The 13,824-nt window shown below is 36.1% G+C and overlaps 1 protein-coding gene across 6 annotated transcripts in view; it reads left to right on the top strand.

Annotated features, from left to right (window-relative positions):
• Positions 1-13,824, top strand: part of MTA3 (metastasis associated 1 family member 3) — a 181,900-nt gene that overhangs the window by 151,307 nt on the left and 16,769 nt on the right. For 4 of the 6 annotated variants that reach the window (XR_005032687.2, XM_036925589.2, XM_036925593.2 and 1 more), the window contains 4 exons: positions 2,109-2,233; positions 4,811-4,962; positions 5,814-6,036; positions 13,130-13,216. Coding sequence is in view for 5 of the 6 variants with exons in the window: in XM_036925589.2 (XP_036781484.1) it covers positions 2,109-2,233; positions 4,811-4,962; positions 5,814-6,036; positions 13,130-13,216 (587 nt within the window). In the remaining variant the exon portion in view is untranslated. Of the gene's footprint in view, positions 1-2,108; positions 2,234-4,810; positions 4,963-5,813; positions 6,161-13,129; positions 13,217-13,824 lie in introns of those variants that run through there. The other 2 variants (XM_036925590.2, XM_057497262.1) reach the window with 2 other exon arrangements.

The raw sequence follows: 13,824 nt of genomic DNA, 5'->3' as shown, positions 1-13,824 counted from the left end.
GTTACTGGAACACAGTCATACTCATTAATTTATGTATTGTCTGTGTCTGCTTTCGTGCTACAATGGCAGAGTTCAGTGGTTGTGACAGAAATTATAAAATCCACAAAGCTTAAAATATTTGCTATGCCAACCCCTACATGAATGATTTTCTAGAGATAAAGACCGAATTTCAAGTCATACTTTTTATTTTTAAAAAGTCATATAAATTGTATACATAAATAGAAGATGCCAAGGTACATTATTGAGTTAGATAAGAATCTGAGTCCTTTGAAGGACTTCCCAATAAGCTCCAAAATAGAATATTATGAAGAATTATTTTACACTGTCGTTCTCTTGAACCTGGCAGTCTCCTTTATGCAAAGCACTCTGGTCAGTGCCAGAGATAGAAAAGTTAAGACAGCAGGCTGCATCCTAGCGAGGGGGAGACAGATGCCAAACAGCATTGCTCACCTGGTGTAATGAATGCTGTGATAGAGAAGGATAGCTTTTATGAGAATTTATACTGACAATTTATGAGGTGTATAATTTATTAGAATTAAACTTCTATGAGAATTTATCAGTTGACATGATCAGGAGAGATTCCTTATGGAAGTGAGTTTGAGTGAACTCCAGAGGAAGAGGAGGAATTAACCACGTGATAGGGCTGCCGCTGAGAGGGAGGCAGTGGGGGTGGTGGGAAGAGAGAGGGATGAACCAGTATGGAAGGCAGGGGCCAGTAGTTTACCCATCAAACAGTGGATTATGAACAAAGTGTTATGATCAAATTTGCACTTGAAGGTCACTGGCTGTATTTCAGAAAATGGTTTGGGGAAGGGGAGTACAAGTGGATGTAAGGAGCCCAATTAAGAAGTTTTGGGAGAGGAAAGATGACAGCAGCTTGACCTAGAATGTGGCGTGCTACGTGGACGTGATTGGCTTACATGAGGTTCAGAAGGGAGATGGCAAGGTTGAGTCCTAGGTTTCTGGCTAGTACAACTCGGTGGATTGCTGTGCTATTCACCAAGCTGGGAAACTGTGGCAGAGAAGCAGGTTAGGTCATTTTGAGTTCGCTCTGTCTGAAAAGAAGTGTTGAATATGCTGTTGTATATATTGGTCTTAAACTCTGGATACAGTTCTGTGACAGAGACACAAATTTGAGCTTCATCAGCATATAATACTGTTTGAAACCATAGATATATTACTTAGGAAAAGCAATAAGAAAAAAGGGCCTTGGACCAAGAAATCCAATATTTATATATCAGGGTAGGATAGCGAGGTGAGTGTACTATCACAGAAACCGAGAAAGGAGGGTGTTTCAAGGAGGCAAAGAGATTAACTGTCAGATAGATACTGATGAAAAATAGCCAAGGACTTTAGCCACATCGAGGCCACTGGTAATCTGTAAAGTAGTGGTGAGAACTGTGTAGGAGCAGAGGAACGCTGCAGATAATGAATATTGGCTGCCCTCGGGACAACTGGCTGGAAAGGGCAGTTGAGAGAGAGAGCTCTTGGATTTGAGGGGTAGGCTGGGGTAGAGTAATGGGAGAAGACTTCCATTAATAGGTAATAGAAATTATCATGAACAGTCAAAACTCCTGAAATGCTAACTTATCTCTAGAGATCTGCCCTGTACACCCACAGTCTCTTTGTTGAACATACAGTTTGTGCTGTCCTTTGAGAGCCACTACATAGAGTCAACAGCTTTTACATCAGTAGCAGGAATGGGACAGTGTTTTTCTGTTAATATAACACACAGGCTTTGGTTAATTTATTTGATTGAAAAATTATTTCATTTTTTTCATGAAAATTTATGGTAAGTGATACAGCTAACTTGTATCTTCGAAAAGCATCAGAGGGTGTTCTAAGGAAATTGTATTTGGATGGAGAAAAGATGCAGCTATATTTGTTTTGTGAGTGTCAGGCAATTAAAAATTGGTTTTCATATAGCCTTGCCTTGTAATGAGTGGTTTGAGTTTATTTTAACACCTTACTTTTTACCAGTTTGATTCCTTCTTTGCCAAACATTCAGATGTTCATGTGTATTTAAGATAAGTCAGTAATGAGATGTAAAGCCTTTTGTGTTATTGTACAAGTCATTTTTATTATCTCACTTTGTATTTCATTGAAAGCAGCAAACCGAATCCCAACCAAATAGCGGCCAGCAATGGCAAAGCTGGTGCTCTGAATGGAGCTGTGGGGGCCACATTCCAGCCACAGAATGCCCTCTTAGGGCGAGCCTGTGAGAGCTGCTATGGTGAGTTTTCTCTAGCAGGGCTTTATTTTCTCCTCTGAGGCCTGTCTTTGCAGAATTGTAGGGTGGGGCGGGGTGTTGAGCAGCTTTCTCTAGGTACACGTGGTCAGTACTGTGCAGAGTAACGTAGCCTCGGAGTAAACGTGCCTATCCTTACCTTCTGCTTGAACACTAAAGTTAGGTATTGGGCTTCTTTGATTTGCTTCTCTGAGGTCCTGTGTTTGTTGACTATTTCATGCAGTGTTTGCTAAGTTGCATTCAGAGTTATTAAAAAGCTTTGTGCAATCCATGGCCCCATGAAATATACCAAATCCCTTGCTGGAGTTTCTCAGTGTACTTTGACACATTAAAGGTTCCAAGTAATTCTGTAGGAAAGACCTGTGTGTGAATAAACTGCTGTTCATAATCCTCAGACCAGCTTCCCAAAGAGCAATGGTTTGGGAGATGCTGTACTGTGATACTTGCTTTTGGCCTTAGGATATTATCCAGGTCAAAAACCTATCAGACACTGTAGTATTATATTTGCCCTGGATATATAGTTTGGTGAGATGAACTGTTAGGAAGTTGATAACTTTTATTTCATTTTTAAATCACTTCTTTAAAATGAAATTTTATTTCATTTAAAATTTAAGTGGAAATAAAAAATATCCTATCTTTGACTTACAAATCGTTCACACTCACATAGTCTCACATATCCCATTATAATAATGGGGCATTGGTGACATTATCACATATGTTTCCTTCAAAGTGGCCTGGAGTGCCAGAAAGAAGGAAACTCATTTTTATTAAACATCTACTTGGTGCCCAGTTTTTGTCACAGTGGCTCTTGCGGTGGGGGGAGGTTGATGCAGCCTACTGCCCTATGGACATAGGACTGAGGGACCTTTGACACACTGCTCCATACTCCACACCAGGCTTCAGCATTTGAAAAGGGATTTAAAACCAAATCGTGTAATTACTTTTCCTGAAGCCAGGGAAGATATGAGCTAGACAAATTGCTGACTTGGTAGAAACTGTACATGTCTGACCATTTTCTGCACCATGGAAGCACAAAGGGAAACAATTTGTGGATAATTAGATTCTTTTGATCAAGATTTCACATGGATTGTATCGTAAATGTCTTCTATTTGGGAATTCTTAGATTTTGAAGTTCATTTATATTTAAATGGAAATAAAAATATCCCGTCTGATTTTTGACTTACAAATTGTTGCACACTTACATAGTCTCACATATCCCTTTAAATAATTATTCTGTCATTTTTATATGTGCATGGCAAGTCATTTTAATTTTATATTTAAGATCCATGTATTAAGTCACCATAAAATGTATCTTAATAGATCTTTATAGAAAGAATTTGGCATTTTCTACTTGTCACTTTTTTCATTGATTTTGACTTAATTATGTAAGGAGAAAGACATTTGTTGACAAATATTAAAATGACGTGACTGTTAGGTTGGGTAAAAAGTATGTTTAAATATGAGTCAAATTTTATATTCTGAATTCAGAATATAGGTCCATGCCTAATATTTAGGATTCTTAAAATTTGTGTTAAAATATCAACTTTGCTTATTTTATTATTCTTTTTAAGTTATAAGAGGAATTGTTTTTAGACTGCTAATTGCAAAGAGTCCTCCCAAAATAACACATGTTGGCTGCACAGGATTTTTCTCAATAAACTAAAAGGCAGTTTGATTACAATGGTCACTATATTTTCTCTTTTTGATATTGGTGGGTAACGTGTTAGTTGACACCTTTGATGTGGTGTTTGAACGTTCTGACCTGATGAAGGTAACTTACAGATCATAGGACTGTTCCAAGACAAACTTAACAAAGTTATAATAATTTTTATGTACCTCATTACTTCAGTGTCATTGTTTTCTATTAAACTTCAGATCCATTGTGAGAACATTTTCAGTGTTACATGGCAGTAATTAAAACTTCAGAACAATACTTGCCACAGGCTTGCAGTGCTTAGCTAAGTGATAAATCAATGGAGTTATTAGGTCTTAAGCATGCTGCATTCTCAGATGCAAATGCTCTCTTGATATGGACTTACAGTCTTGAAAGATGCTGTTTTTAAAGGGAGAAATACTCAAATTACTGTGTCTCTTGATTAAAATAAAGGTATGGAAAACAGATACCTATTTCTGCCAGATTCCTGCCTTTGTTCATTGGGACTCCCCTGAGCACCTCAGACCTGGATTCAGACTTTGAACATTAACAACACCTTTCTGGTAACTTATTTCAAGAAATGTACAAGTTAGAAGATATTTTTAATTAACAAAAAATCCCTCAGCAGCAGCAAAATGTTTATTTTAGGATGCTTCATGTAATAGCCTTTCTTAATAGCAGCTATAGGCACTTGATAATATAGAAATAAATGGTTTAACGAATTCTGAGTTGAAAAAAATGTGTACATGTATTAAACTTTCATGTTTGATTGGTAAACTGGGGAAAATAAAATAACATTGTAAACTGGAGATGGCTTTGGAATATTTAAAACATTTTTGATTAATGTGTATTGAAGTTACAAATTATATAGCATCCTTTAGTTTTTCTTATTTTTCCTCCATCTTTAGCTACACAGTCTCATCAGTGGTATTCTTGGGGCCCACCTAATATGCAGTGTAGATTATGTGCAACCTGTTGGCTTTATTGGAAAAAATACGGAGGCCTGAAAATGCCCACCCAGTCAGAGGAAGAGAAGTTATCTCCCACCCCAACTACAGAGGTACATAAGTAATAGTCTTCTTAATGTAGAAACGTTACATTTTTAATGGCTGGATCACTTCTTGGAAACACAAATACAGGGTAGGGTAACTTAAAACGAAACAAAGGTGTTTTTATAGTGAAACATAAACCATGATGTTTAGTGTGGGTATGGGGAGAGGGGAGGGACAAATCAAATTTTTTTAGGTATTGAAAATACTGGTCTTCTGAGATTGATTACTCAGATGAAAGAACAGCGTATGTAGTAGATGTTAGTGCAAATAGAGAGCTTACAAGTAAAATGCTTTGTTTTTTTGAGAACAGTTTTCAGCCTTTAGATGCTATTGAAAATGTCTCTTATTACCTGAAGTAGTAAATACAAACTGAACGTTTTGTACCTGTCCCTGGGCTATCATAGGAGGGAAAAGAAGGTATGGACTCAATCTTGAAATGAGCAACAGTTCAAATATGATTCGGTAAAATTCTCAAAGATTGCAGATATCAAGCACCTATATCTACCAGAGACTTCATTTTGAGTGCTAACAGGGTCTCAGGACTCGGTAAATTAAAAAATAAAATAAAATAATCTTATTAACTGCCTTGGCAATTTTTTACTAATGTGAATGTGATTTTGGTCAGTTAAAAAAAAAACAAAAACAAAGGATCCACAATCTCCACCTAGTTTCCTTCTCTACACTCCCTACTTGCCTCCCCAAATCCACTTTTTAAAATTTTTCTTTCAGGGTAGGGAGTTAAGTTACAGATGCTTCAGTGGAAGACTTAAAAATCGCACTTTCCTTGGAAGTGATGCACATAGTATTGTACTCGGACAAGTTCTGTTCTTGACATGTTTATTGGTGTCTGATTTTGCAGGACCCACGGGTTAGAAGTCACATGTCTCGCCAGGCCATGCAAGGGATGCCAGTCCGAAACACTGGGAGCCCAAAGTCTGCAGTGAAGACCCGCCAAGCTTTTTTCCTTCATACTACATATTTCACAAAATTTGCTCGTCAGGTCTGCAAAAATACCCTCCGTCTGCGGCAGGCAGCAAGACAGCCGTTTGTCCCTATTAATTATGCTGCCATTAGGGCAGAATGTAAGATGCTTTTAAATTCTTAACCTTATATGTTGTGCTTCTGACCATTTTCTCTCTTTCCCGCTCTCTTTTGTTTGTTTGTTTGTTTGTTTTTTTGTTTGCAATAAACATAAGTTCTTGTGTACAGCCTTTTATTTGGTTTTTTTTTTTTTATCATTGTTTTTGTCTGCTGCCATTTGTATCATGCCAGCCCAAAAAGGAGACATTGAAACCTTTGCCGTCTTTAGGAGTAGGGCTCAGCAAAAGGCTGGAGGGAGATGGTCCTATCCAGTGGGCTTTTACGATGGGATTGCCTGAGGAGCCCTTGCTGAGGCACTTCTACTTACGAGGTAGTGTCCCTGAATAATCTGCAAGGATGGTATTACAATGAAACTCCGTATTTGAGACATGCAGTGCAGTGATACATGAATTCATTAGGTTTGAATAAAACTTGCCAGTTTACACTAATTAGAAATTGTTTGTCTTTGTAAACTACATTTTCCCACAAACCATTTACTGTTGTTGGACAATAATATGGAAATTCACAGTGCTTCATAACACTATATTTATTAGAAGTTTTAGCAAAATATAAATAAGTTTTAATGTCTTTGGGGTGAATTTTCTGAAAATACACATTTAGTTTTTACGAGCTAGTGTCAAATTTGTGGTAGAGTGTTCTTTTTGTGCAATTTGGTTTCCATTTCATAGTCATATCTATATTACCACATAACATGTACATGACTTTATTACTCTCATTTTCAACACATTCAGTCTTGCTTATGTTTCATTTTTTTGTTAGAACCAAGGTCAAATGTACCAATGAATTGTGGATTATTCTCTTACTACCATGTACCCCTAAATGTGTCCATAACTTGTATGTTAGCTCTGATTCTAGTCTTGCTACTTTTAGTCACAGTTCTTGCTAGCATGTTTCAACCATGCAACTTCTCCCCTAAAGGATGAGAAAAACTTGCTGTTTGGCTTAATGAGTAGGAAATCTTAAAGACATTAGTAGATGTTTTTCTCTGTGAGATTAGAAATTTGTTATTATGAGATGATGTTCCATTTTGATTTAAAGAGGGTATCCATAAAAGGAGTGATGATAAAAAATGTTTTCATCTAAAAATTTTCAGCAGAGTGGTTGGAGAGCTTTTAAGCTTACAGGTAAAAAGCTTTATAAAAGAATAAAAGTGCTTTGTAAAGGGAGTGATGATTGGTAGTAATCTCTGGATCCCATGGAGCGAAAATTTTGCTACATTAGACTCATATATATCTTAGAATTAGGCTTGTATTGAGGTTTCATGCTAGTGTTTCTGAATTTATGGATTTATGTTATCACTTTCTTATCTGTTTTAAGGAACTCAAAACTATTCATCAAAACTGCTTTGATGAAAAACATGTACCTTTATATATAATTTCTTAAAAGTAAATAAACATACAAGAAAAAAAATGAAATTTTTCTGTTAAAATTGGCCAGGATCCAGTACCATCCTTGTTCCTATGAATGGAAAAAAATCATCACCAACTAAACTGGCTGCTAAGGAAGCTTCTGTTTCCCATGGCTGTTCTGTTAATTTCTCTGTTAATTTGCACATTGTCTTTATTTTGATTATTCTTCAATGAAGTATATTTTCCTGTCACCTCATTTTAATTTTCCTCAATTGAAAGGCCATGCTGTTTAAAAAGTCAAGATTAAATTACCCATATTTTATTTCTATAAACACACAGCAATAAAAATAATGATAGTAATAAAAAAACAGCCATTTGTTATAACAAGATTCAAGGAGCTTATTTTAAGTTGTATTTGGCTTCATTGGTTAAGATACATGTAGAATGAGATTCTCAGAATAATTTTACCTTGAAATTTAGTATTATAAAGCCTCAGCCATCAACTCTTTTTTTTTTCAGACAAGCAACTAATGAACTTTTTTTCTTAGCATCTAACTGATTCTTGCATCGTCATCTCCCTTATATGTACTTGTTACAACCTCTTCAGCACAGATCCCTTAATTTTGGCTTATTGGTGAGATTAGATGTTAATAACCTAATGTATGTAGGCAACCATGTGTAATGTTCCAGTGGGGTATACAGATGTATTTTTTTAGTAAGCTTTCTTTGGTTTCTTAAAGGCAGTGGTGACCCCATCCCTCACCCCAAAAGTTAGGAATCACTATCATGTAGTAGGATGTACTGTCAGGTGAAAGTTTGTAATTCTGAAGATGCTAATGGATCAAGAGCTCTAAGTAATACGTTTTAGAATAATTCTTCATAATATTGGGAGAGAAAATAGTTTTCCCTCTGAACTTGAGACTTTTATAAGCACTGTAGAAGCTGACCCCTTCCATGGCTTCTGGACTTGGCAGCACTGTCACAACCAGTATCATGGCCAGAGTTTATGGGGTGACAGGCTGCATGAGAGTGAAGGAGTGGGGAGCTAAGGAGATAAAATCTGCGATGGTGGAAAAGTGTAATATAACTGAGTCCTTAACAAATCTTTGTTTAGTAGGGGAAAATTTGGGGGTTTGTTAAAGCAGCACTCTGACCTATATTTTCATTAAGAAACCTGTGTTAAGGAATACAGTATAGTGGACGGGAGATCTTTGCATATACATAAACCATTGGAAGTAAAACATATATCTGTGGGAAGGGAAAATAGAAGGCTGACAAAGGGGTGGGAAAGAGACTTAACTACTGTTCATCCTGAACACTTCCCATTTTGAACCATGAAAATACACTTCCTATTTATATGCAAATATATGTAAGTCCATGCCAAAAATTACTAACGTTAGTGCAATGTCTGAGCCAGTTCTACCACACAGATGGGCCTTATTAAAAGTAGGTCAGCAAAAAAAAAAAAAAGTGGGCCAGTAGACCAAAAACCAGAACCAAACCAGAAAAAGTACTGTGTCCGTAAAATTTGCAGACCTCCAGCATAGTTTTAACAGCATCACGTTTCAAACAGCCTGTCTGTTCTTCCCCTTGACACTTGCCCTCAGGGAAAAGGCCCCAATGTGATAATGCTCTTCCTCCCTCGTTTTTACCAACAGACATTACCACTGAGTACAAAAGTCTTCGTCAAAAATCTGTAACGTCACCCAACACCTGATGAGCGCAGGGTTACTTTTTGAGATTCAGGATCCTCAAGAGACTGAGGTTAAGCAGAAGTAGGTATTTTAATAGCATTCCATAGATGAAGCCAAAGAGCCCAAAGAAGTGGATCCAAATTATTTCCCTGCCAGGCTTGTAGCTTGCATGGCAACTAAGTGGTTTCTGAGTTGAAGACTCAAGAGACTTCAATGGCAGCACCATTCCCCATTATGAAGTTCCTCGAGAGGCACCTGGAGCCTTTTTTATTTTTATTTTTATTTTTAGTCTGAAGATGCTAATTCAACTTCAGAAGTATCCCAAGGCCCCATATTCAGAAGAAATTGGTTAATTTATGACTTTTGTAGACATTTCCCAGCCAAAGTTTCTATGAATTACTGTATAAAGTCTCGTGAAATTTTAAGCTCTAACATTAGGAGAGAACAGTTTTGGTCACTTATTTTGGTATTTTTGATTATTTTTAAAAATTTGTTCTTGAATGGATACTTGAAACTTTTCTAAGGGTACAAATGTGATTACAAATCTAATTGCCATCCCCATTCCTACCATCTTGACTGGTAACCATTGTATCAGTGTCCTAAGTATCCAGAGATAATTCCGTGTATCTCTAACAATCTGAGTAGGTACATTCCTTTTTGTTTTTATATGGATGTTAATGTCTACATTGTTCTGCACTTTGCTGCTTCTTGACATACCTTGGAGGCCACTCCATACCAGTACACTGAGAACTACCTCCTTTTTTTTTTTTTTTAATCAGCTGCATAATCTGTTTGGTACTGTTAATAATCTAATTGGTAACCAATTCCCTTCAAAAAATTAATTTTAAGGTTATTTCCAGTAATTTGCTATTATAAGTAATATTCCAATAAATGTCCTTATACAGATAACATTTCATACTGATGTGTGAAATGCACGTGTAGCTTACAGGATAGGTCCCTGAAAGTAAAACATCAGGGTCAAGGAACATGCATTTTCAATTTTAATAGTCACTACTCAGTTGCCTCAGAAAAACTACGAATTACACTTCCATCCACAATGTCTAGGGAATGACTGTTTCTGTAGAACCTTACCAGCAGTATCTTATCTTTGAAACCCATGACTAGTTTACAGGTGATGTGTAAGTTATATTAGCTTCCATTTCTCATTTGGATGAGAGAGAGATCTTTGCATATATTTGAAAATCATTTGTATTTCCTTTTCTGTCAACTGTTTTTGCCCCTGGCCTGTTTTGTATTAGATGGAAGTCTTACTGACTTGTGGGAACTCCTATATTTTCAGGAATTCAGCCCTTCATCTGTGATACATGATGCACCTATTTCCCTCATTTTATGTTTGACTTTGTTTATGATGTATTTGCCAAGCAGATTTTTGAAAAAATGTAATTGAATTTATCTTTTTTTTTTTAATGGCATCTAGGTTTTGTGTCTTGTTTAAGAATGCCTTTATAATTCCTGTAAGAAAATTCTATGGATGGTTTTATTTTGACAGTTTCTTGAAAGCCCATGTCAGATGTTTTTGTGAATGTTAATTCAGTGTGTGCTTTTGTAGTTTTTTTTTCATTTCCTTCCCTAATATTTCCAAAGCATTTTAGAAAAATGGCTATAAGTTGCAAGAAAAGTAACAGTATTACTTCTAGATTTACCTCAAAGGAATGTAGATCATCCTCTAGGAAGCCAAAGAAATGTGCACTCTGCTCGGGAACTTGAGTGAGATGGAGATGTTCTCCCTCTCTGGGCAGATTTTGATTCCTTCTGGGTTCTTTGGGCATTTCTCAGATTGCTTTATTTATCTGTGCACCTTAGTGAATGCTGATGAGTTATTTCTGTTTAAATAGAGTTAGGTTAACAATTTGGGAGCAGACTGACAAGTGGCACTACGGCCTGTTTAGAGCGTAGTCCAAGATTCTTTTTAACCAACTCAAGTGAGGACCTGATAATCTTAGGTTTATGGTCATTCCATTGGGATGGAAGGTGTTTTTCCCAATGGATGCAAGTTTTATGTTACAAAGCGACTAGGTAGTCTTAGCACCTTTCGTCCTAATTTCTTAATAGTTGAGACAGATATTTGTCTTGCCACCAACTACTTTTTATAATGATTCATGAAACATGGGTCCTTCTAAGCGGCTTTGATTTCCCACTCAGGTGCTCTGTAAATTGTCACTTGAAACATCACATAATCTTACTAGGCTAATTAGAAATTAAAAGCAGATGAGTTTAAAACGAAATATCTTTGAGTATTGTGTTGGTGACCCCTTTGATGGGCTTGCAGATTCTTGTCAAGGTGATAGTCATATGGGAGTTCATCAATTGCAGCCACACTGGCAATTTTCCATTGGGCCTTAGAGACTGGAATGAAGAGCAAAGTTAATCTTATTACTAGTAATATAGTCATTGCATTTGTCCAGAACATTGAAGAAATACCAAGGTGATTCATGCATGATTTTATCAAGAGGAAAAGAATATTTTCTTTTGTCCTTATCCAAGTAGAATTTGAATTTTAGGTGAATTACTAATAGTAGGAAGGAATTATTTAGTGTTGATGCACAGTGACTTGACAGGTATTTGGTCCATGCAGGGCTTGGGCTGCTTTTTAATATTTCTTTAGATTACTCCTCCAAAGTGTGTTCATTATATTTCTGCCTGGATCTTCACTGTTATTCAACAACAGGTGGAAAGCTTATAGCTTAGTAATTTTCACCCCAAAGGAAATCAGCTGAATAGGAGGAAAAGAAATTGGATCATTTATAGTTGTCAGTGGTTGCGTAATAATTAGCCAGTGCTTGGCATACATATTCATATTCCTATTATCTGAAGCTCTCTGCAGTATGTTCTTTGCCTATTTTAATATTTTTAATGGATGCTGTTTTTCCACCTTTTTCTGATTAATAGTTATTAGAAAAGAGTTTCCTTGGTGAAAGAAAGGGCAAAAGCTGACGAAAAAGTTAATTTTTAATTATTTGAGGTTCCAAATTGAATTGCACATTTTAATACTAATAGTGCAGAGAATTCCTATGGAAGTCATAGGAATTTTCCTGTATGTATACCTAGAAATGTGGTCTCAGACACAGGAAATCTATAGGACATTTTTGTCAAATATTTGATGATGAGGAAAAGGCATAAACAGCAGAACCAGATCTACTAAAGCTACTCTGTTAAGCTTAATAACGATATCTATGATTTTAAAACATATTTTAATGCACCTTTTTTTTTTCTCCCTTCAAACTACGAAGTATCTCTTTAGTATGAGAGGCAGCCCTGTTCTACATCTCTTCCATCCTAATGGCAGCTAACTAACACAACAGAGAGTGTTTGTGTTGTATGCTTTATTATTCTCTGTCTGAAATGTCTTAGGGTATGAGGAATGTGATGTGAACTTTTATGAACTTCTAAGATCCTCACATTATCTTACTATTCTGAATATTGGATGAAATTGTCCACATGCAAGTAACCTTTTAAACCTCAGCAGTAAAGACATCATAGTAGGATATGAAGGGTAGAAAATCAGTGATAAAACCAAGTGACCCATTTTTACTCTTGTGAGGCTCTCATCTAATGGAATTGAGTTTCATCCAAACCAGTTAAGACTTTTCAGTAGAGACTGACTCCATCTAGGTTAGGGATTGCCAAATGTGTGGCCTTTGTCATTTTGTCTTTCATGCTAGATTAATCTCACATTAAGACTGATTCCACCTTGTAGTGTTAGGACTGCCATGGCTAGAAAGGAAACATAGTTCCACTATTTTTCAGATGGACACACACACAAAGAAAACGCGTATCTTAACTACACTCATGCGGGCCTTTAAAGTGACTGTTCTCCAGGTAAATCCCTCATTTAATAAGTCAGAAGCAGAATTGAAAATGGTTTTCTCAAACCCCAGAGGAAATTATGCAGGAATCTAGTGGATATTTTTGCACTGTTTTCCACTTGCATCTTTTATTTCTGCAGTATGTATAGTATAGGTAGAGAAATCAGCCTCATTGGTTGTCTCCATGTTTCTTTCTCTCCTCAGATGCAGACAGACATGCTGAACTATCTGGGAGTCCACTGAAAAGCAAAAGCACTAGGAAACCTTTGGCATGTATCATTGGGTATTTAGGTGGGTATTTTCTCATAGAGGAAAATCTCAAAGAACAATTTCTGTGTCTTATAAATATTTGGTTGCACTAAATTGACATACCTAAACTAAATTCAAGCCTTTCAAATAGCTAACTGAATACCTTCATATGCATAGTCTACTTGTTTTGTTTTGGAAACTTCTATTTATTACCAATACACAACATACAGAGTTACGGATATGTGTACTTTTTCCAAAATATCATTGACTAAAATATCATGTATATTTATGAATATAAATACAGATTAAACAAAAGGATGAAACTAAGAATCACAAAATTGTTAGAGGGTGAATATCTTTAATATTTTAATTTAGATTCTTCCACTATTTCTAACCTGCCTTTCCCCTTCCCTTAAATAGAGAAGGATTGGTTTATTTCCTCTCTTTAAAAAAAAAGAAAGATAAAACTGGTTTTTAACCTTTAAAAAAATATTTATCATTTTGATACTCCAATTAAGGTTACATTGAAAGGGTAGCAGGTGTATTGCTTTCTGGTTCTTATCATCATCTTAATTTAACTTGGAAATCGCCAAAGGTGATGGTTCCATCTACATATTGTTGAAATATCTCAGTTAAGAATGGTATAAGAT

The sequence above is a fragment of the Manis pentadactyla genome, chromosome 2, assembly GCF_030020395.1.
Source record: "Manis pentadactyla isolate mManPen7 chromosome 2, mManPen7.hap1, whole genome shotgun sequence".
In the NCBI taxonomy this organism is placed as follows: domain Eukaryota; kingdom Metazoa; phylum Chordata; class Mammalia; order Pholidota; family Manidae; genus Manis; species Manis pentadactyla.
Note: the sequence above shows the minus strand (reverse complement) of the source record. Positions and strands in the feature narration are given on the sequence as shown.